General features: G+C 37.3%; 5 protein-coding genes across 8 annotated transcripts in view; 1 reads left to right on the plus strand and 4 right to left on the minus strand.

Annotated features, from left to right (window-relative positions):
- Window positions 1–366: 366 nt before the first annotated feature.
- LOC124176756 (anaphase-promoting complex subunit 2) lies at window positions 367–4,053 on the minus strand. The gene is made up of 8 exons (XM_046558408.1): window positions 3,931–4,053; window positions 3,177–3,615; window positions 2,544–2,782; window positions 2,269–2,449; window positions 1,956–2,181; window positions 1,681–1,865; window positions 1,050–1,595; window positions 367–973 (listed from the first exon to the last, which is right to left on the minus strand). The coding sequence occupies exons 1-8, from the start codon at window positions 4,030–4,032 to the stop codon at window positions 534–536; spliced, it is 2,358 nt and encodes a 785-aa protein (XP_046414364.1). The 5' UTR covers window positions 4,033–4,053; the 3' UTR covers window positions 367–533.
- LOC124176757 overlaps window positions 2,914–23,177 on the plus strand; it is a 28,623-nt gene continuing 8,359 nt past the window's right edge. The window contains exons 1-9 of one of the 4 annotated variants that reach the window (XM_046558410.1): window positions 4,091–4,226; window positions 5,035–5,264; window positions 5,345–5,483; window positions 5,923–6,158; window positions 6,388–6,899; window positions 7,077–7,321; window positions 7,430–7,665; window positions 7,752–8,009; window positions 8,897–9,009. In XM_046558410.1, coding sequence (XP_046414366.1) covers window positions 4,211–4,226; window positions 5,035–5,264; window positions 5,345–5,483; window positions 5,923–6,158; window positions 6,388–6,899; window positions 7,077–7,321; window positions 7,430–7,665; window positions 7,752–7,997 — 1,860 coding nt within the window. In that variant the 5' untranslated portion in view covers window positions 4,091–4,210 and the 3' untranslated portion in view covers window positions 7,998–8,009; window positions 8,897–9,009. Of the gene's footprint in view, window positions 2,956–4,090; window positions 4,227–4,383; window positions 4,443–5,034; window positions 5,265–5,344; window positions 5,484–5,922; window positions 6,159–6,387; window positions 6,900–7,076; window positions 7,322–7,429; window positions 7,666–7,751; window positions 8,010–8,896; window positions 9,010–23,177 lie in introns of those variants that run through there. The other 3 variants (XM_046558413.1, XM_046558409.1, XM_046558411.1) reach the window with 3 other exon arrangements.
- Window positions 8,020–12,480, minus strand: LOC124176762 (uncharacterized protein C1683.06c-like). Its single transcript, XM_046558429.1, has 5 exons — window positions 12,224–12,480; window positions 10,883–11,099; window positions 9,548–9,719; window positions 8,943–9,199; window positions 8,020–8,804 (listed from the first exon to the last, which is right to left on the minus strand). Exons 1-5 carry the CDS (start codon window positions 12,361–12,363, stop codon window positions 8,487–8,489), a joined length of 1,104 nt encoding a protein of 367 aa, XP_046414385.1. The 5' UTR covers window positions 12,364–12,480; the 3' UTR covers window positions 8,020–8,486.
- Window positions 13,491–17,211, minus strand: LOC124176764 (probable uridine nucleosidase 2). The gene is made up of 5 exons (XM_046558433.1): window positions 16,807–17,211; window positions 15,486–15,702; window positions 14,725–14,896; window positions 14,174–14,430; window positions 13,491–13,915 (listed from the first exon to the last, which is right to left on the minus strand). Exons 1-5 carry the CDS (start codon window positions 16,863–16,865, stop codon window positions 13,598–13,600), a joined length of 1,023 nt encoding a protein of 340 aa, XP_046414389.1. The 5' UTR covers window positions 16,866–17,211; the 3' UTR covers window positions 13,491–13,597.
- LOC124176763 (pyrimidine-specific ribonucleoside hydrolase RihA-like) lies at window positions 18,411–23,176 on the minus strand. The gene is made up of 5 exons (XM_046558430.1): window positions 22,390–23,176; window positions 20,527–20,743; window positions 20,016–20,187; window positions 19,465–19,721; window positions 18,411–19,290 (listed from the first exon to the last, which is right to left on the minus strand). Exons 1-5 carry the CDS (start codon window positions 22,497–22,499, stop codon window positions 18,973–18,975), a joined length of 1,074 nt encoding a protein of 357 aa, XP_046414386.1. The 5' UTR covers window positions 22,500–23,176; the 3' UTR covers window positions 18,411–18,972.

A 23,177-nucleotide genomic window follows, 5' to 3' on the forward strand; every position in this document is an offset into this window, starting at 1 on the left:
TCTGGATTTTTCTGATAAAACTCAGTTATTGTGTTTCAATACGATATTTATCTCTTAGAGGTTTCATACTTTACCTACTGAATTTCATACTACGATTTCATACTACGATTACCAACATCTCTTTATGTGTAGAGTTGCAGCTTGATAAATCAGAAAGTTTGCAGTAAAAAATCAATATTAATGTAATACGACAGCTCATTTAAACTTTGATAACAGTTTACTCCTTACTTTCAACAATAAATTTCCAAAAAATAATATGATTGTAAAATAGTTGCCAATAATTATTTTTACAATTATTCAATAAGCTTGAATTTTAAGCTGTACGAAAATAAGTAGGAAAAAACTTTGTCAAAAAATTACAATTTACTATTTGTAAGGTATATTTTCTATACAAAAACTAAACCAATAATTATTACACTTTGATGATGATAAAAAAATTGTCATAGTCGAATCAATATGATTTCTTTGGCTTACAAAAGGCCTACAATTATTTTATATTTTTAATTATTTTTCGGTCATCGTAAAGACAATCATTACGATTTAGGCAATTTATATAATCCACCAGAAAATAACAGCTGATGTTCTCTAACTTTTTTGTCCAAGAAATGTCTCAATTCTGGTAAACCACATTCCACAGCACCTGGCCCTTGTGAGGCAAACATTTTCAACATTTGGTGTATTCGCTCCAAGGGCATAGAATCCAAATTCGTCAGCATTCCAACGATGTATGACCAAAATACTTGTAATTCCTCCTCCCTCTGATCACTAGCCGAAGCCATTGCACTTTCTACTTCCTCTTCTTCAACAATTTCAGCCGTCGACCGATTTTTAGTTGCACTTTCTTCTTGTAGTAAAAACTTATCGCTTGAGATCTCTTTCAAAACTCCTTGGGATACCCAGAACGTTATTTTACGACGGAGTACAGTTGCTGGGACATGCATTGCTTCACTCAGTTCGTCGATCGTCCATTCATCTTGTGATAGAAATATTAACATGGTTAATAAGTAATAAGATCTTCACCGTATTTACAAACGTGCTTTAGTACTCACTTTTATTTTGAAAGTGTATAATGATTGTAGCGTGGATAGGTGTGACATTCATGTTCAATTTCCTGTCTTTCAATTCTATTTCCAGGTTTACATTTCCTAAATGAGGCTTCCAGCATAGCGTTCTGTTCCCTTTAAGAGCTTCGAATGCTTTCATGTACTTAGCTAGCTGATCCTGAACAGCTTTTGGCAATTCTAATTTCCACTCTTCCTTGAAAGGCGGCCAAAATTGAGCCGATAGAATGAGCGCAGAGGTAGGGAAAAGGTGTGCTTCGACACAGTAACTGGAATCCGACTGTATATTCCCATCTATCCTTTTTGAGTCGTAAACGTCTTTGAGCATCACTTCACAATAGTGTAATTGATTTTCTCCAAAACGTCTTTTGAGCAATTCCAAATGACGAATTTCTCTTTCAGTATGATAATTTAGCTGTGAAAGTAGTCTATCTGCCAATAAAGTTCTATATTCATTAACGAACAGGTCTTGGCTTCCGTAAACATTAACCAGCATGGAAATTATATCCGATACTCGGCGTTGGGATGATTTGGCTGAAAATTAGGATCACACAAAGATCGGGTTACAAAAATATAAAACTTATGCAGCTTCTCATATTAAAATGCAAACCTAGCTTACAAGGATCTGCATCGACTGGATCTGGCATCCACTTTTCCCAGTCTTCGTCTTCCTCGTCGACTGAACTTTCTTCCAGCTGCAACGATTCGCCCTTCACCAATTCATCAGCTAAGTCGCTAGGGGAATCATCCAACAAACCACTAACCACGCATCTTACCGTGTCTTCTCTGCTCCTCAGGTATTGCCTAGTTGTAAATAAAAGATAAATTTGTTGTAATATACTGGAGATGTGGGTATTTAATCCGACCTGAGAGGGTAATAGAATATTAACTTACTTTACTGGTTGCGTAACAGTTTCCAAAAGAACGCCGGTTGGATCTAACTGTCTCAAAGCTTTTATGGCTGCTATGTACGCCGTTAAAATATCAGGGGTATTTACACCTGGATGTAGTAGCCTTGTTTTCAGAGCATCTTGTAAACTTTCAACCAACGTCTTGCGTAAATCTGTTCGTTCCAAACCAACTCGTAAGTCTTCTATTGCCGGCTGTGACTCTGGGTATTCTAAAATTTCGAAATATATTTACCTGGCTTGGAAATATCACGGTATTTGTGCAAGTAGATACTTAATCACGGTTATTGTTTCCTTACCTATAATGATGTTGAATAGCTGATCAATTCTCGTTCGCGTATATGTTTCGTAAAGGAAATGGGACAATTTGTATTTGAATTTATTAATTGTCTCGCGCGTTTTGCTGCTCAAAGAAGGGGATTTTGAAGAGCCTCCAGAATATATTCTTGTTAGCCAGCTCATAACAACTGTTTCGAGCCACTGTGGAATACAAAGTATTGTTATTCTAGGCAATAGTGTTGTTTCGGTGAGCGAGTCTATGTTTCACAAAAATTTCAGACTCTTGTACACTTACGTTTTCCAAAAACGTTAATTGTGATACATCAAAACTGCTCTCACACGCCTTATTGACATGACTCTCAATGCGGATATTTATCAGCGAAGTCAAGACATTTCCAACTAATCGCTCGAGCAGTTCAAGCTCGATTAACTTCCGATTTGTTTCATGAAATATGTATACTATTGCTTGGCACTGACAGTCATCTATTTCCCGATTGCAACCTTTGCAGAGGCTGTGACTACCAATTGAATCATCTGCATGAAAAATAATTCTGTCATTAAGTGGATCCAAGGCAATGAGGAACAAGATAGGTTTACTCTTTTCAGTAGAAAAATTGGGGTGGAATAGATCGGAAGCTGATAAATAGCGCTGAAGCAAAGCGTTTTGAAGAATTTGAATATTGATTGAAACTATCGACTGAATTATTGTAAGTTTACAAGTTGCAGACTGGTCTTGTAACTCGTTAATACTAATTGGTGTGTAATATGGAACTTAACACTGACTAATGATCGGAATTTGTTAAAATTAGATTTACTACAGCCAGTTGAATTAGAAATTTTCATACTTGTTATACCAAGTGATCGATTAATAGAGCAGAAATAGTGAAAAGAGCAATTACTTCTTTTTCCCTTAATTCAAACAACTCACCTTGCGGTGAGGTGTCAGTATTACAGAACACATTGAATGCAATTCTGTAGAAGTGTTCTATGATTATTTCATGATTCAATGCAAGTTGACTCAATAACGTAGCTTTAACAATAAGTTTAAACTGTCCTAAAATATTGTTTTCCCCATAGAACGATCCATCAGACTGCTTGCTTTGTACAAGTTGTTCTAGTCGTTTTAACATCGGTAGAAACTCTATTAAGCTGGAATACAAGCCGTCAACGGCGTTTTTGAAGCATTCAAATCCATGTTGTTCATTTGTTGTACTGCTAAAATTACTCCAGAAGTCTGGGGCTACGTGTTGACGAATATAGTATTCTATACTTTGTATAACTATTTCCTCAATTTTTCCCAACAGTTTCAAATCATTCATTTGCTTGAGTATATCGGTAAACTGTTCGTCAGAACATTCGCTGAGTACCTGTATAATAGTGGAATGACAGGTACGATTACTCTCCGATATGAAGATTTCAAACAAATAATGAGAACCTTGACAAAATTTAAGACTATCTTAATTCGATCCAATAATATATTTGTAATCCTCGCAATTAGCCGTAGATAACGATATTAGATGACAACAATGTAAATGTTTGAGTTTGAAAATTCATAACGCAGATCGTAAACATAACCTTAACAAAATCGAAAACCGTGCCTAAAGATTGACGACTCTTTGATTAGACTAAATAACTAGTGATGATACACCAACGAAAAATAGAGGGATGAGTAATTGAAATACCTTCTGTCTGAGGATCGGAAAAGCATATTCGATTTTTAAGAGTACGTCCTGCTCAGACGCGGCATTTATTGCCGCCATATCCATATCTGCAGCAATGTTCATACAGTTTGGTAGGTGTTTAGTGATCCTAATGTCAATTCGACGTGCATTTTGTAAACAGCTGTTGCCTACTTCACTCGTGTGTTACCAAGTTTTTATTTCAACAACTTCAGTTTGACCTTATATATTATCTTACGGACATTTTCACGTTCATTTGTTGTGTTTTTCCACACATTCCAATATGGAGTGTCTCGTCGGTAAGTTGTTTCGAATCGAAAAGCATATTATTATAATAAATTTTGATAAAACTGCCTGATTCTTCTGGATTCTACCGCGAATCGTTAGTTAAGACACAAGGTTAAATTATGCACCTATAAATGCGGGAAGATAAACAAAAATGCTATTGTTCGAGTATGAGTATCGGAGGTTTTCTGATTCCGCTTGAACACGGATTGAACCGAGGAATAATATAGGTATAACGTCTCTTTACCATTCAACTGTGTAGATATTTGTTTTTTTCATCATGATACTGATAGCAGTAACAAGTTTTGTTAAAATTTGAATTCATTTTTGTAGTAAATGCCATTTCGTTACTTTAAAATCGTTAAATTTCTAGAGGAAAATTTATTCTCTTATTCCGTTCAGGAGTAATCCAAAAACGTATTCAGAAGGCAAGAAGTTTTATCACCTGTCGAATGTTAGCAATAATCTATGTAAGTCGGTTTAACTTGAATTGTGATCTTTCCATGAATTCGAATCCACTCGCAGAAAAATACATGAACTACAGCATAGTGATAAAAGTGTGCATCGAATATTTCCATAATTCTGTCTTACGTAAACAATTCGCCTTAGAAGCGAAATCATTTTGTCAATTCAATTTATGATTAATTCCGTAGAACTGTCTCAGGGATAACTTCAGTCAGTGGAGTATGAATTATTATATAGCACCACACTCGTGATATGAAATATATTTGCATGCCTACAAAAAAATCATGAATTAAGGATTGTTGAATAAAACAAATTGTACCTTTTAATTCACATACTCATGGTAACTTGAATCTTCAGGCAACACCTCGGAAATGATGTTTCAAACCGCCGACGAAAGTAGCTACAAGTGTGATGAAAACAGGCAGTTGCACTGCCAGGAACTGATTGAGTTGAATGATCAAATTGCTCAAGATAATGTTGCAAGTCACATGAACGACTATGCAATTTTACCTGCAGTTAATTTGTGTCCGATATGGGGAATCAGCAATTTGGAAGTAGTTGAGACTGGGCAAAGTGGATTTGTAGAGGTAAGAATAGGACTGTTTGAAGAAACTTTGAAGCTACGCCGGAACTGTTAAGTCATGTTATTATCCATTTATATTCACAGGTTGGCAACGTTGCAACTAGTTCTGTTCCAACATCTACTGGTAGGCCGAGAAGAAAGCCGAGGCCGTATTCTCCCTCAGATCTGACTACAGGCAGTAAGAAACAGAGGCAGAAGCCCAAAGTAATTCGAGTACAGCGAAGTAAGTGAAAAGTATTAAATGGGACAATGTCAGGAGCAGTTTTATTACGGTGTTCTAAGAAAAAATTTATACCATCCTCATGAATTTCTTGAACCTAATCTAATATTTGACTTTCATAAAAGCAACAAAAAAAATGAGGGGATCGTTGGGAAAAAAGAAACTGTAGAAAAATTGACCAAATCAAATAGAAAACTTTTTTGGGATAATATTCAATTTGAACAATGTATTAAATATATTTATTGACTTGACTTGTCTTGACATTATAAACGGTCAAATTGAATCCATTAGTTTCGCACTTTTGATTCTACAGAATTGAGACATTAAATTTTGAAGCAGGAAATAAGCATAAAAGAGCTGTCCAGTCCGTTTTCCCTTATAACTAATCAACTTGCATGTAACAGTATTGAATTAATTCGTTCATAAGATTCTGATTTTGTAGTCAATTCTTCCAACGATGTTTACATCGACAAGAGAACTGGTCTACCATTTTCTTGTGACAAATGTGAATCACCGCATATTGTCGATCCGACACGATGCAGTCCTGGAAATCGGAAGCGGCCACCAATGCCCAGAAAGTATGTCGATCCCGTTAGTGGCAGGGTTATGATGCTATGCAATGCTTGTGGAATTGCAGCCAAGACGAATCGAAAAGATCGACCAGCAAAGGTGATCCATGTACGTAATTAAATACACCAATTGCTTTTGTAACAGGCTTAATTCTGAAGTTTTGTCTTTCTGAATGATCGGTTGATACTCAATTTCTGTGTGCCGAAAGTACATCCCAGTTTTTGAAAAAGATTGAGATTTTATGGAAGAATAAAAATTTACCAGATAAATATGGTAGAAAACAAAATTTCACTACAATAAATATGCAACTTGTACAGTTTTTTTTATTTTTGTGTAGGATGCCGAAAAGTTGCTGCAACTTAAAAATGATTATCTTACCGAGTCAATGAACTTTGCGAAGAAGCTTTCACTTGACTGTAATGAACCAGATTTGGCGATGTTGTACTGTCCATCATTCAGTGTTAAGGGTTGTGGTTGCATAGAGAAATATTTGTTTTCTGAAGCGAATTCGGCGACTCATGAAACACAGCTGAAAGCACTGGACCTGTTGAGCTACCATCGCAGGGCAGAAGAGTTGAACAGAAATGGAAGATTCTCAAACGCCAGCGAAGACGACTACTGCAATGTTCACTCGGAGAACGAACTCCACATCGACGAGTGTGAAGATAACTTGATTGAAGGATTCCGCAAGCCACATTATAAATGCAAAAGTAGAGATTTTGAGAAGTTTGTTCTCAGTTCGAGGATCAAATTGAGGACAGAATATGCGTTGTGTGAAAAGGCTACAAAGAAAATTTTGATGTATTCCAATAATTTCTTGCACAAGGAATCAAAAACCGCACCTCAGAGGTATCACATTATTTAATATGAATAAAATTGTTCCACTGTTTTGCAGATAATGTTTTGAGTATTTTTAACATGTTTCAATGACATTTATAAAATTATTTTCTTCGATATTTAATCAAAAATGTGTAAATTATCCTGTTTTGAAACAGTTACCGATCCAATTGATCTGTCCATTTGCAGAGGGCCCAGAGTGGATAAGGTAATTAAAAGAACTACGCGTCTGAAGCCGATATCTGAAATGCATAAGGAGCATTGCTGCAGTAACGGGTGTACAAGGATAGCATTAAGCCATGTCAATCTTCTAGAAGACTGGCGGAAACGGGCATCAGTTTGTCAAAAGGATGCCAGAAGAGTGATTGCTGAAATGTTGACTCCAACTGGAGGGACAAAAGCTAATTGTTACCGTTTCATTAAAATGGTTACTGGTAAGCAATCTACTTGCAGTGAAACTATTTTATACGCGGTATGACAAAATTATATCTTCAAATAGTTTGTAGATTAGGTAAAGTAAACGTAAAATACATACTTGCCAGGAAGCTGTGTAGCTACGATATTCTTGGTCAACGATCATATGAAAAAAACTAAAGGAGATCGAGAGCCTCCAGAGCACGGATTGAAAAGGTACTGGCGGCGGAATTCAAAATCACATAAAGCGACGTCGAAAATTGGCGAAAGCACCTCTCCTAGTACAAATTTACTGTCCGAACCAACTCTAATTCCATCGGATGAAGAACTGTTATCCATGGGAACAGAGGCAGCTTCTGCTTTGGTGAGAATAGTTGGTTTTTTCATTGATATTCAATACCAAAAACGAAATTTCTCATCACATTCACGCGTTCTTTTTGCTCACTTCAGCTCCAAGCAAAGAAACAACAACTGGAATATTTGCAAAGCAAATTACAGAAGGCTGAATCGAGGCTGAAGGCAGCTGCTGAAATAACAACGGTGGTAGCACAAGAAAACATACCGCAAATCTTGGTCAACGAACTCCGAGACGAAGTACAGAACAACATTTTCATTCTTGGGCAAGATGGGGTAATTCGTCCTTGGAAGGCAGATCCACAGTATGTGCACATCACTGCTACACAGGATAACACATGATTCAACCGACAAGTTAGTGCGACAATTTATGTTTATTAATTTTTCTAAGTTGCGTAATGCGACGTTAATCATTCGTAAGGTTAAGGATATCGCAGATGTAACCATGATCTGTGCCAAATCGGTACACTGACACTTATGGCTTAATTATTCAGTCATTCTTTTTATCCTTTAACAATTTCATAATATTTACGATATACAGGTTGCGTGTTAAAGAGTGATCAACGTCTGACACGGCTTTTCTTTTGAACTTTTCTTCCACTTATGACCTCTTAACGAGATTGCAAAGAACAGTTACTCTTCTCGAGGCAAAGGAACGGAAACTAACGAAAACGGTTAGTTTTTGAGTAATTCGCCGGACTCTGACAGTAGTTGGATCCTGATATATGATTGGCATTTGTACTCCATGAAAATGGATTAGCTGACATTTTTGCGAGGGTATAACTAGCAGAGTCAATAAGCTGATCAAATAGAGCTGACTGTGTAATTCTGCTAGTTCAAAAGTGTCAGCAACATGTTTTTAAATTCGTTGGCGTCTACGTCCTGGATCAGATTTGTGTTTGGTGCTTTTTGCGTGAGGTTTGAATAGTCTATCGCAACCATCCCGGCTGTTAGCGATCCTTCGTAAATGGCATTTGAGTACAGGCTCTTTGATTTTGTCACGATCGTGCCAGAAGTTAGGGCGACAGCCGCAGCCACACCATCAGCACACTCCCAGTATTCACTGTCGGGATTCAGTGTAACAGATTCGGCAGAATTGATTAACCAAACCTTTGGGTTGTCGGTCGCATTCCATGAAGTTCTGAAAGCCTGAAATCAAACCAATTGTCTTTATTGTCATAGGGTTAAATATTTGACTCTTTCATCCCCGGTGATCCCAAAATCTTCGGTTTGTTTTTTAGATACTATTTATCACAGTGATCGTAGTTGCAAAGGTGTCCGCTTCACCATTGTTGTCTTGGCTCGCTCCGATGTCTCGTACGGTAGTAGAATGGCAGGCTTTGACATCGACGCGTTAAGTACAATGTAATTGGCCGCAGGATCGACTGCGAAGTTGTATTCAATTCCAGGTCGCACGTTTCCTACTCCCTCGCTGCTTCCGCCCAGGATGATAAGTTGCTGAAGTTCGTCAATAAACGACGAGTACATCCTGATTGCCATAGCGACATTTGTCAGTGGTCCCAAAGCGAGGAGCGTTATTTCACCTAGTCAATTACAAGTCAACTTACTTTTGGTTTGTTCTACATTTTGGATCGGATATTGAGTATCAGATGATAGAAAAGGAGGAAAAACTATCTCAAAAATCCACAGCAGTGTTATTCGTGCCAATAATAGTAGATAATAGAAATGAGACATATTGTGGGCAAATTTGAATAACACCAGCTAAGATATCAACAATTTGAGATAAAGGTTGTATATTTCGAATATTCAAAATAATTAAACTCTGGTGTCTTCCACACCATTTTTGTTTTGCTCGTTTCACAACGTTTCATTAGGATTTTAACGACTATCTTTGATGGATTCAACGCTGTATTATAAAATAACGTCTTTACCTGGGTTTGCTTTTACAAGATCAATCATTGCGTTCACTGCATGTTCCTCTTGAACCAAATCCGTCGACGGAGGATCAGGATATTCAAAATCCCCAAAGCCATCTGTGCCGAAGTAATCCGTTTTTTCATCATTTAACAACAACGGCTGATGCGAACCTTTGTATACAGGTACCTGTTTAGAAAGAAAACCGTGAACGATACCTTAAATTTACACTGGAGGAAGGTCGCAGGATATATGATAAAATGTTAATGTCAATCAATGCAATTTGACGGTGCCTATTATCGGAAGTAACATTGGAACGTTCCTGATGGAGAAACGCCTATTATTGAAATTTCTGCATGATGCAGTTGTCTTGGAAATGTTTGAAAGACTTTTAGGAGCAGGTTTCTCTGGCAAGAAATAATCCCTATCAATCCAATTCTTTAGATATTGATAAAAAATCTTTTATGTTCCAAATATCTTCCAAATTCTTTCATTGAAAATATATCTAGTCAATTACTATGTAAAAAAATTTATTTGATTCAATGAAACGGTTCACTTTTAACAAAACTCTAGTTTATCTAACAAAATGACTTTATTACCGGCGGTGAATCAAATATTTAGTAAATTTTGCATTATAATGTATGTACGTTAAACTCACGGAATATATGATGAGGGTCCTAAAATTAACGAAAACAAATATTGGAATTATAAACAAGTGATTATACATCGATTTGTAATTCTTCGAGTATCGAAAAAATATACCAGATTCATTTCATTTCGCTGTGCAATGACTAATTCATTCAGAAGACTTTTTTCTGCAATCCAATTAAGTGAGACACTTTCCTTCATCGCATTGGTATGGAATTGAATATTGATGAAAAAAAAACCCCCCCGTTTCAATGAATCTGTAAAACACAACTTGCTTAACAAAGGTACCACGTTTCTTTTTATGACTTCTAAGCAATTTGAAATTAAAAATAAATATTCAAGCTCCCGATGTTCCAAATTTAAGACTTATTTTGCTTTGCATTTTAATGAAAAAATTATCTTAGCTTCTGCGACTGTATTAATTTAATGAATATTTAAAACGCGCAACTGTCTCGTAATCAAATTAATAAAAAGTATTAACTTTTGACTAGGCAATTTCCTCTACTCGCTCAAATAACACGTCATTTCGTAGTCAGCGTAAAAAACGTTTACATCCGCATATGTAGATACAGTTATTATTTCCTTGACTATCGATAAATATCTCCTTGTTTTTTTTTTTTTTTTTTTACTATTTCGTGTTCAGTGTAATTTTTTAACTGCCTTCCCGCACGTCTCGTGTAATTTATACCTCGTATTTAACTTACGTCAAGTCTGTCGACGATCTTCAGGGTCTTCAGTACGTTTAGAACGACGTTGTCAACGTCGGTGTTTCCATTTACGCATGTTATTCCCACCACGTTTACATCACCGTAAAGTTTTTGCGATTGCAAAGCCATGAGAATGGCAATCGCATCGTCGGCGCCGGCATCCGTGTCGATTAAAAGTTTTCCCACTTTCGTTATGTTTCCTACGTCCGCGGCACTAAACACAACGAAATTAGATTGAAATTTCTACTGTCTATAGCCTTTTAATTAAAACGCACCAACTGTCGAGTCTGACAATCAGTATCCAATTAAATATCGAATCTTGGTCGGATGTTTTGCGTCGTAGAGGATTATTTTGATCAGAAATGATATTTATATGGGACGTTTCAACTTCAAACCAACGGGTCATCGACCTGACCCACTAGGATTTTGGTGTCAGATGGATTATTTTTTTTTTTGTTTGTTTTGGTCAAAAATGATACCTCTAATTTTTTTAAAATTTTTCCACGGTATTTTGTAAAAGTTTTGCGATCCGAAATATCCTTAACACGAAGATGAACATTTTAAAAATCGATGAAACGTTTTTGTAAAATCATAAACTTAAAAATACATATTCTTATCATAATTGGAAAGTGGAATGCAAATGCTAAACATATTTTTTTTTTGAATTTGTGTTTTCCAAGCAAAAATAAGAATTATTTTTTTTCCTTGGAATTTATTTTCAACGATGGATTCCTTTTTTTTTTTTTGAAGAGTAAAACTAAGGAAACGATGCTGAATTCGAAAAAATAAAAATTCGTTTTCTTCGTTTTACCGACCGAAACAAACCAAAAAATCCATTGGACATGAGCCGTTGGTTTGACGTGGAATGCCCCATAAAGATCGATGAATTCGTCACGTTTTTGAACGAACCGCGCCAATTCAAATGGCGCGCAGAGAATTTATCTTTGACTTATAAACCCGTTTCAATCGTCACGTGTTCAACATCCGAAATAACTACAAGCATTCAGCGAGTGGGAGAATATCGTTGTTATCGAACGATCAAATCGTCCAATGTTGTACATACATAATTTCGATAAACTCAAGTATACATATACAGTGTTATTATCCAATCGGTGAAATCCATGATCGAAGTCATTATACGTGTAAATATATACCTTTAAGAAAATTGAAACTAGACTGATTGCTAGACGTGCAGATTTACCATTGGCAGAATGAATCCAACCAATGATTGCTGGCCGTGTGATTCACGGTCAATTGCACTCGGGCATAAGAATGATAAGAACGATTAGCAAACGCTATAATGCAAATATCGCACGTACACCGACATTAAACACTTACCTTCCGTATATCAGAAGACATGTGATCAGGGCAACTCCAATCCCAACTCCCAGTGATGTAGCCATTTCGATTCTTACGGACTTTAACAAGGAGACGAACGTTTTGTCAGGGCTGTTATCGTTGGTTTGAAATTTACACATCACACCTCCCACTGGCCCTATCACGGCAGTCTTCTATACTGTACATTGAGTTGTTTATGACCCATGATAGGGGCCTGACTGGATTAACATCGTGGGGAATTTGCTGCAATGGCGCAACAACGGCATTGGGTTTACGATGACATGCGCACTGCCAGAATTAGCAGTCAAACGATCTCATGTTCGTTCAAATCGGGTAGTGAAGTACAAAAATCTTCATTTTGTTAGATACCTTGAATCTCCGATACTTTTATGGAATTATGAGGGTAAAACTGAACTGCATTTCGCGATTTTCAGAAAGTTAAACAGGTTTCGCTGCTAACTCTGGCCGCACAGTCTTGGTCATTTTTCTTAGCGAAGGTTTCAAAACGCGAGGTACAAATTTTTTATTCTTTCTTATTTATTCTTATTGATGGAATTGTGGAATTGATTATAGGCAAGTTACTGTTGTGTAGTCGTATCGCACATTATGAATTTGTGGGGAATGGAAATGACGTTCAACCATGTCAGTTCATCTTTCGAGACGAGCAATGTGCAGCTTATGCCGTATTCGCCCATTGCTTTGATTTTTGAAGTTTTGCTGTTGTAGAGAAATTTCAAGTTATGGTCCAGTGAAAGTAGAAAGAAAATATCCGATACGGAGTCGGCGAGTTTAATTAATAAATTAAGAAAAGAGAAATCCTACTTATCGACAGCGTCTGGGGAATTTTGGTGAAATAATTTCTTTTTTCTTAAATTGTTAATTCGTCTCCTTTTCCGACAGATGAGGACATAATTCGACGTAGAATTTACCGCTCTACACGATGGCCAAGTCGTCTTTCATCTATCTATAGCAGTTTTTGAGAAAAAAAGCAAAAAAACGTCAAATTTTGTTGTTGTCTTGAAACGCGGGCTATGCAGCTAAAAAATGATTTCAAATTTGAGTTCCCGAGGGTCGGAAATCTCTATATAAAAAAATACAGCCATATCTCGAATATTTTTAATTCAGACCTATTTTGACTGGACTATCAACAGCTGATGATTTTACACCGAAAAAGCATATATCATATACATGCAGTTCTCATTCTCACAGGACACTTTTTAATACGAGTGGTAGTTGGATGAAAAGAAGTAGTTGGGACGGAAATTATCAAAACATACAGAATTTTGTCAAGTTTTTCCGATTTATCTATAATTTATTTATCATTTAAAATTTGACTAAAAATTATATTGAAATTACAACAAGGAAGTAAATAAATCAACTCAAATATTTTGAAAGTAAATCCAAGTAAATGCTTTCGTTCACTTCCTGTACCAAGTAAGTGTTGGGGGTATGTTTGGTGATATTCGTATAGTCGACGATAATCATTCCCGCCGTTTTTGTTCCGTCATAAATAGCTTCCGAAAAGAAAGTATTCGACTTTGTCACAATGGAACCGGAAGTCAGGGCCACGGATGCAGCAACTGAATCAGACCAGTACGAGAACTCGTCGCTCGGTTTCAGGGTCAAAGCCGTCGCAGACTCGATTAGCCAGGTTTTTCTATTGTTCGACTTGAACAACGAATTCCTTAATGTCTGACGAAATAAAATGAAAAGATTAGTTTTTCGATTTTGTTCTCTTCTTCACGGAAGAAATTCCCTTTCTGTTTTACCACGTTTAGATTTATCACCATGCACAATGTTTTATTTAGACCGTTCACCCGAAGATTGAAAATATCATTTCTTATTTTCACACCGTGTATTATTGCGTATTTTACAGGAAATTTTCGTACGCAATATGAGACAGGATCTATGGTGAACCTGCTTCTTTCTTTGTGTCGCTACATGACTTACCATTGGCACACCGGCTCTTTTCGTTGTTTCCAAAGATATCAGGGTCGTCAGCCTTGGCGTTGACGAGTTGAACACGATGAAGTTTGCCACAGGGTCGGCAACAAAGTTGAATTCCATTCCAGGCTGCGCGTTTCCTCGACCTTCGGTACTTCCGCCCATGACGATCAGCTGCTGCAGCTTCTCCAGGAATTTGGGATAGATTCTAATAGCTAGGGCGATGTTCGTCAGTGGTCCCAAAGCTAGGATCGTGACCTCGCCTGTTGAGAAGGAAACCGCAACTCTTGACGTCGAGTTATTACGGTCCGGGACTTGGAATCAAGTTTCTGCGCCAATGTCAAACCGACGGATTACTGACAGATTTTCGAGCAAGCGAAAGGGACTCATTTCTCCCTATCAGCATCTCGAATGGCATCGCAGAGTCGAAGTGTAAAAATGCAGCAGGGATGTCGTGGGCGACTGAGAATTAGCTTTCACTCGCGGTGTTATTCGGAAACCCGAAGTCGAGCATGAAGGCTTGCGAATTACAAGGATTCACCGTTCTTCGAACTCACCTGGATGCTGCTTTACGAGTTCAATCATCGCGCTCACAGCGTCCTTCTGGTTGATCAAGTCAGTCGAGGGAGGATCAGGGTAGTAAAAGTCCCCGAAACCATCCTGGCCAAAATAGTGATCTTTCACATCAGGTAACAGCAGCGGATGAGATGCACCCTTGTAGACTGGAATCTGTGCGAAAATCATAGATGACGCTAAATTACGATGATCTTCGATAGAAAAATAGTACTTTCGTGGAATGAAGTGTTTGGTATTATTGTTAAATTTCAATTGCAATCCGAGTTTTTCCAAATTCGAATCCCTGACTCTAGTCGTATCTTCTTCAGTTTAATACGAAACGCACTTCAAAGTGCTAGTCGGGCTTGGATTTTCCATCGTTATTTCACTTTGTTGTACTAACATAAACATGGACATTTTGTAATTTCAGGAAGCATTTTTCCTACATCAGTAAGACTCCTGAAAAGTTTCCGAAAAAAATTTCACATTTTTTTAATCACTCGTCTTTACCCCAAGATTCTTTAAACCCATCTAAAAAACAACCAATTTCATTGTTATGAAACGAGAAGAAAACAACATTTGGTTTCCTAAATGAAGCATCTTCACGCAATATTCAGACTGAGGCCTCGTTTGTTTCTATTGTTTTAAAATCATTTTTCTATTCTTTTGATCATTTTTTTCTACTTTCACACCTGTTCAAAATACGTGATAAAATTTTGAAAAAAAAAAAATAAATAAATCGCGAGTGCGTTTTAGAACTTACGTCGAGCCTGTCAAGGACTTTTAGTGTCTTGAGAACGTTCAGGGCGACGGTGTCGACGTAAGCGTTACCGTTTACGCATGTGATGCCAATTATTTTCGTACACCCGTTCCATTTTTCGTTCTCCACAGCCATGGAAAGGGCGATTGCATCGTCGCCACCTGCATCGGTGTCTATTATCATTTTGTTTACCGCAGTTATTACATCGGCGTTCGTGCAGCTGGAACAACATTGGCAAAAAGATGATTTTGAAGGTGACGAGTTGACGCGTAAAAAATTGTCGTCGGGATGGGTTCGGATTTTGTAACGATAAACTTTGAAGTGAGTCAGTGCTTCAATTCTTGATTCAATCCATCGCGTATTGTGCTTAGTAAATCGATTAGAATGAACTGAGAAGTATTTCACGAGAAGATGGCTTCACGTTAATATGCAAGATGTTGGAAGGCTGATCAGTTTTCCAAGTTGACTAGTATTCACAGAATTTCATCAAAGTGAAGTGAATTTTCTTTTACAAATTTCTTACACTTTTTTGAAGCAACTTTTTCAAACTTTATTTACAGTAATCTGCATATTGCCGTATAGAGAGAATTTTAGTATCATTATCGACATTGTTTATATTAAAACAAAGTAATTCAGAAGTAGTGTTATGCTACTGTTATATCTGATACTAATATCAGCTCGAGGAAGTTACTAATTTTTGTTTTCCGCCAGCCGTCAAGAGTGGCGAAAAAATGCCAGTTGGTCGGAATTTCGTTCCAACAAAAATTAAGAATTATAAATTCGAGCTGCTTGCATCGACAGACATTCGACGAATACTTGATCCGGACTGTTATACAGTTCGAAAAAATTTTTGACTTTATTACGTCCAATCGAAACAGTTCAATTTTTATACTAAAAGTTGTTGGAGGTTTGAAGATTGAATAAATTAATTAATGGTCTACGTCTTTCCACTGCTCTTATTTTTCTTGTTTTCTTTTTTTTTATTCTTATTAAGTACATTTCAATGTGAAGAATTCACGTTCTTTATAAGTTCGATGACTCGAATTGGCGTTCGGAAGTTGAAGATAGTAGTTCAATATTATATCTATACTGTAATCAGGGGAAATCGTCGACACGAAGAAATTTATATGGCGAAACTATGTGAGGTAAAAAAACAAAAAAATAAATAAATAAATAAATAAAAAATAATACCTTTCATTTATTTTGCCTAAAAAAATGAAAGGAAAAATTAGGAATAAATCGAAAATATTTAGATTCGAACTTCGGTCGAGCTGATTTTGTGCAGGTATAATATTTGAGAAAATTATTATCCTTTCGATCTCACCTTATTGAGAGGAATCCAAAAAACAATGCGATGCCGCATACGGATATTTTATACCCCATGATATTGTGATAATTATATGAACATGTAATTGAACACCCGTTCAAGACAAGATTGGTGGACTTACTGAGCCGATTGAGTGTCACACTCAGAATTTTCGTACTATTCGTAAATACAATATTTATACAGCTTGTATTTTTATTTTAAGTTCAGTGCCGCGTTACAGAGAATGCCGTTATATCGGTAATGAACGCGAATCTGCAAACTTTATACTTGCCTAAATGACTGTGTAATTAAGCATGTATTGACTATACATTCCCAACCAAAAGTGAATCTCGTCGACAATATTGAATGCTTTGTGATAAGATAAACATCTGAAAAAAATCAACCGCAATAAAGACGAAAAGAAAATCAAATTTGAATAATAATGATTGCCCAAAATTTATCAATAAATTTTTACGGAATGTTCTTTTTTTATTTGTCATGCGAGACGAATTCGTTGATTTTTCTGAACACACATGATTGAAATAAAAAAATTTCTCATTATTTTGAAATTTCCGTTTTCAAAATAATGAGGAAATTCTTTAAAAATTCACCTGTATTTAGAAAAATAAATTAATTTATTTTACATGACAAAGAGAAAAAAAACATTCACTGAAAATTTATCGAACAATGTTTTGTTTAAACAATTCACTGACAACTTTTGGGTATTATTATTAATCAAATTTAATTTTCTCATCGTTTTTATTGTGGTTGATTTTTTTCAGATTTTTAACTTACCGCAAAGTATTAAATATTGCCGACGAGACTCACTTTTGGTTGAGAATGTACAGCTAATACATCCTTAATTCATGTATTGAGTACCAAATTTTAAACCAGCGAAGAAATTTTTCCTGCAAGTCAAAGAGAAATTAAACTAAACAGATTAAAAGTTAAAACTTTTGCAACCAATCTGTAACTTGCAACATTCTTGCAAAAAAAAAAAAGAAAGAAAGAGTGTCTTGAATTCATAAAACAACCAGCGTTCGAAATTTGGAAAGGCAGTTTTTTCTTCCGCATTTATAAAACTTGGAATTTTCGATAACAAGATAGTATAGTATAGTATTCTGTCGTATGAACACTATAATTAAAAATGTTGACACAGCTGAATAGAATCAACTCTTAAACTCTGTACACAGTAATTATAAACGAGGTTCAACAATTAATTATCATTTTAATTAAAAACCTAGCACTCACGATTTTCAGTTAACCAATGAACTTACCTAAAAAAAAAAAGTCGCCGAACACACCAATGTACTAAATTGACTTTGAGATACGGACTCGTTTGTAGTAGTTTTTACTCATTTTGCAGTAATTCTGAACGCGAATTGATATGCTGAACGGTATAAATGTCAAGTAGGAACACATGTCATGGCACGTATTGCTGATAATTATTCACCGATCTATTTGCCCAGCAATTAATGGAACAATTAGACATTGTCACGCGTTACCTGCGTCGTTCCAATTTGCCAAAGTATTGTGCAACGATCGATTGTGCAGGCCGTCGAATTGTTAGATTACGTCTATTATATATAGGAAAAAAGGGCGGAAGTACGGAAAAAAATTGAATCATTATTTCGATTAAACGATAACGTTTCGGCCATGTTTCTTGCGTAACATTCGCTGTTTACTGGAAAAGTCAAGCAAGCAGGTAATCCAGTTGTTCACGTGTAGAATAAGATGTGAATTCTTGATAATTGGTATTCGATAATGTTGCAACTAACGTAGCTACGACCAAGGGTGGTGGAGTAGGAAATGAATACATGGATTGAATTTAATTTGGATGCATTCAAGGTGTCATAGAAATTCGAACTATATACAGAGTTTTTGTGGTAGTTAATCTGACGACACTCGTGTCACGACTGACCTCCTGGTTCATCAGCTCGTTCTTAGACCACTATGACAACACTCGCACAAATACATGCCTACGTTACACAAGGCATCATATTGCTTGTAACAAATGATTACCGGGAATCTTACAATGTCCATTCTGCGTTTGTAACGTGAAATTTTGCGTGTTGACTGAGGATAATATTTGAATCGTCTTAATATTAACAGCGAATTCCGTTAAATTGACAATTTTTAGTACCAAAAGTTCCTAAAAAGAGTGACTAGTCCGATCAATTATAATTACAGGAAGTATCTTGAAAGTAGTTGCAGGTAAACGGTCGCGTTTACGTTTTGAATGACGTTCGTGTTGGCAGCGTTCTTGGTGATGTTTGTGTAGTCGACCACGATCATCCCAGCAGTTTTCGTGCCCTCGTAAATAGCGTCCGAATAGTAAGCTTCCGACTCGGTTACGATGCTACCGGAAGTCAGGGCGACAGCGGCGGCTACCGCGTCTGGCCAATACGAGTAGGTTGCGTTCGGTTTCGTAGTCGAGGCCATTGCAGAATCGATTAACCAAATTTTTGTATTATTTGAATTGGACAAGGACTTCCTGAAACTCTGAAGAAAAGGGTGTGAAGGTCGGTACGCGAAGTGCCAGAATTATATGAGTACGATTAAAAGCAACATTTATACTCTGATCACTTTTCCGTAATCTGTCTTTCATTCTCCTGGTTTCTTCTTATTGTACCTTACGTATCCCTTTCGCTGATGCTTGCATGGTCGCTGACTTACCGTCGGTACCCCGGCTCTTCGAGCCGTTTCCCGAGATATCAGGGTCGTCGGCCTTGACGTTGACGAGTTGAACACGATGAAGTTTGCCGCGGGGTCGGCAGCAAAGTTGAATTCGATTCCAGGCTGCGCGCTTCCTCGACCTTCGGTACTTCCGCCCATGACGATCAGCTGCTGCAGCTTCTCCAGGAATTCGGGATAGATTCTAATAGCTAAGGCGATGTTCGTCAGTGGTCCCAAAGCTAGGATCGTGACCTCGCCTGTTGAGAAGGAAACCGCAACTCTTGACGTCGAGTTATTACGGTCCGGGACTTGAAATCAAGTTTCTGCGCCAATGTCAAACCGACGGATTACTGACAGATTTTCGAGCAAGCGAAAGGGACTCATTTCTCCCTATCAGCATCTCGAATGGCATCGCAGAGTCGAAGTGTAAAAATGCGGCAGGGATGTCGTGGGCGACTGAGAATTAGCTTTCACTCGCGGTGTTATTCGGAAACCCGAAGTCGAGCATGAAGGCTTGCGAATTGAAAGGATTCACCGTTCTTCGAACTCACCTGGATGCTGCTTTACGAGTTCAATCATCGCGCTCACAGCGTCCTTCTGGTTGATCAAGTCAGTTGAGGGTGGATCAGGGTAGTAAAATTCTCCGAATCCATCGTGGCCGAAATAGCGCTTGTTCTGATCAGGCAACAGCAATGGATGGGACGCACCCTTGTAGACTGGAATCTTCAAAAGTCATACAAGCTATGTTATGTACGGTAAAATCAATCACCCAGTTAAAAAAATGCCAGGTATATATATCGTAACCATGAGCATTAGGGAGATTCTAAAATAACTCATCTGTGTCATTCACTATCAGCTTGGGTACAAAATGCGACAGATAGCTAGTCACTATCGCAAGTATGTTTGAACCTTTAGAGGAAAACCGATTTATCAGTTCACCCTGTGATATGAACTCTGTATATATTTGATACATGATACCAGACACTAATTTGGGCGCTTTTCGAGAGCGATTTTTACTCTCAAATCCCAACCGTCTAAAGGTTAATTGGTCGTTCGACTTACGTCGAGTCTGTTTACGGTCTTGAGAGTCTTGAGGACGTTCAGGGCGATCATGTCGACGTCAGCATTTCCATTCACGCATGTAATGCCAACAATTTCTGGTCCCTCGTTCAGATTTTCGGATTCCGTCGCCATGATGATGGCGACCGCATCGTCAGCTCCCGCGTCCGTGTCGATTAGCATTTTCTTTACTGGCGTTATCACAGACGAGATGACGCAACTGAAATAACGTTAGAAACAAAGCAGTCTCATGAAGATGAATTATGCGAAGCGTTGAGTAAAAACGAATATCATGAAAAGTTCGAGTTTCGTAATGATTAACAGAAGCTGCGAACACAGTCCAGCATCTATTTTCTCTGTGGCACAATTAGTCATCTCTCACAAATATTTAACTTCAGAAAAATTCGCCAGTGCGCGTACGGATGTTGGCAATAAACGAAATTGGAAATTAAAAAGTGTTTGTTCTGGTATTATCCGAATATTTCATCCTCGAAACGCGACGCGATATGATCCAGCGATAATTATGGTCATGATAGAGTTTGGTTAAATAATTAAACATCATTGATAACTGGTAAACTAAATTGGTGTTCTTACCTCAAAGTATAGAAGAAAAGCATCAGTAGTATGCTGATTTTAGAATTACCCATCATGGTAGAGAAATTGATACGCCCTCGAAAAGAATTTACCAAGACTTATTTAAATCCGTGAGGCCTTCGCGTACTTTTATGTGTTTAGTCTTCTCACAATTACGGATCAGCCGCAGTTAAGAAGATCGAGAAAACGAATAGTGAAAACCAAGTAACGCCTAGAGAACAGTTTTAATACTAAACATGCATTTTCAAGGATCGGGAAAGTGGGCGGCGTCTTCTCTTGAAGCTGTGAGCAGGAATGTCGACTTTTTACCGGTGTCTTCCGAGTCTCCAGCTCTTCCTCTTCTGATTGGTGAAGGCAAGGTTCAGTAATCTCCCTGATGCCTTCCCTTTCCGGCTAACTTGTTCGCGGGACGAAACGAAATGCGAGTCTCAATTCTATACGAAGTACGTGACAATGACTGGCGATGCAGCCAACGTGAGAGATTGGGAGTCATTGTCACATAATTCATATAGAATCGAGACTTGCATTTTGTTTCGTTCCGCAAACAAGTTTGCCGGAGGACAAGGCATCAATGAACATTATACCGAATAAGAAATATAAGAATCCGCGGGGATAATGACTTGTTGGATTGACGCGTATTCTATGGTTAGATTCGACGGTCATGGGTTATGTTACGTTTATTGAGATTGAGTTTGTTTCGCGCTCGGCCGACTGTGGCGCTGTAGGTTCCTCTGTGTTGCCAACGTAACTGTCTAGTGTAATAAATTATCCGTCTCAGATTCACTGTCGCCAGGTGTACATGGTGGTGCTGGTAGAGGGGATGATTCAATTACACGACAATTACTCATTTTTCAGTACAATTTTTCAATGATGAGAAACTTAAATATCTGCAGAGTATATCCAGAGCTGTAATCAATCGGTGACCATGAGGCTCAAAAGTGTCACATCGACACCCGATGTATTGAAAAATATTCTAATACGCAAATGCAAAATTAACCTTGGGTGTGTGTGAATCTAAACAAATTTCCCAGAATTAATAGTATTATCTCGGAATAGAAATGGCCATCAAACACCCCTACCAATGATGGTATGCTGATTTTAAATTTAAAACGCGTCACGAGGATGCCTAAATTTTATTATATCGTTATTCAATTTGCCAACACCTGTTCAGCTTATAATTATATTGGTTACGAACCACCCAAAGTAGTGATCCACAAGGTAAACGACTTGTATATAGATATTCACGCATTTTTATTTTGAGAATATTCTCACCTTATAAACCAATCTGGCAAAAAGCAGATCCAAGAAGCTACGCGGTGTTGAGAGTAAATTTTTTTCTTTTTAACTTTTGTGCTAATTATAACCGTCGCCATTTTGTTCATTCCTTATCAATTTATGCAGAGTAAGCTACATTCCGGTATCTTATGATATGTTTGTTTTTCCACCATTTACACTCGACAATGCGACATTGGATGATATTTAACGAACGATTATTCGAATCGTTTACGTTTATTCGACAAAAATATGGTTATTGATTATTAATATTTCCGCCACCTTGACGCACTTTTTCTTTGTCATTCGTTACGCGTCCCTGGACGATAAAAAAAACTATACAACCATATGTACAACTATATTGGTTAGTATCTTTACAAAGTTGCAAACATCAACTACGTTCAGTGTCCGAAAAATTACACACTGAAATAGTAGTTCGTCATTATAAAACCAGTAGTACGTCATTCGAAGGGGGATATTAATCGGCTTAGATAAATTATTCCATCTGTCTGCAATATCTTATCAAATATTTTAACGAGTACAAAATACGGAGTAACTGTGTCACGATCAAGAACTCGCACTTGGCCCGAATTATCGCTAGGAGAAAATGATATTACATAAAATAGGGAAGCTAATAAGTATATTTGACTTATTTTGATCGTTGTTCGACCATGAGTATGTAGGTCGTTGTGACACTGAACTGTTTCCAACAAACTTTATCAATCGGTAGATTAACATAAAAGTTCATCAAAAGATACAGGCATTCCAATTAAAACACATTTAAAAGT

This window comes from Neodiprion fabricii, chromosome 2 (assembly GCF_021155785.1).
Source record: "Neodiprion fabricii isolate iyNeoFabr1 chromosome 2, iyNeoFabr1.1, whole genome shotgun sequence".
In the NCBI taxonomy this organism is placed as follows: Eukaryota; Metazoa; Arthropoda; class Insecta; order Hymenoptera; family Diprionidae; genus Neodiprion; species Neodiprion fabricii.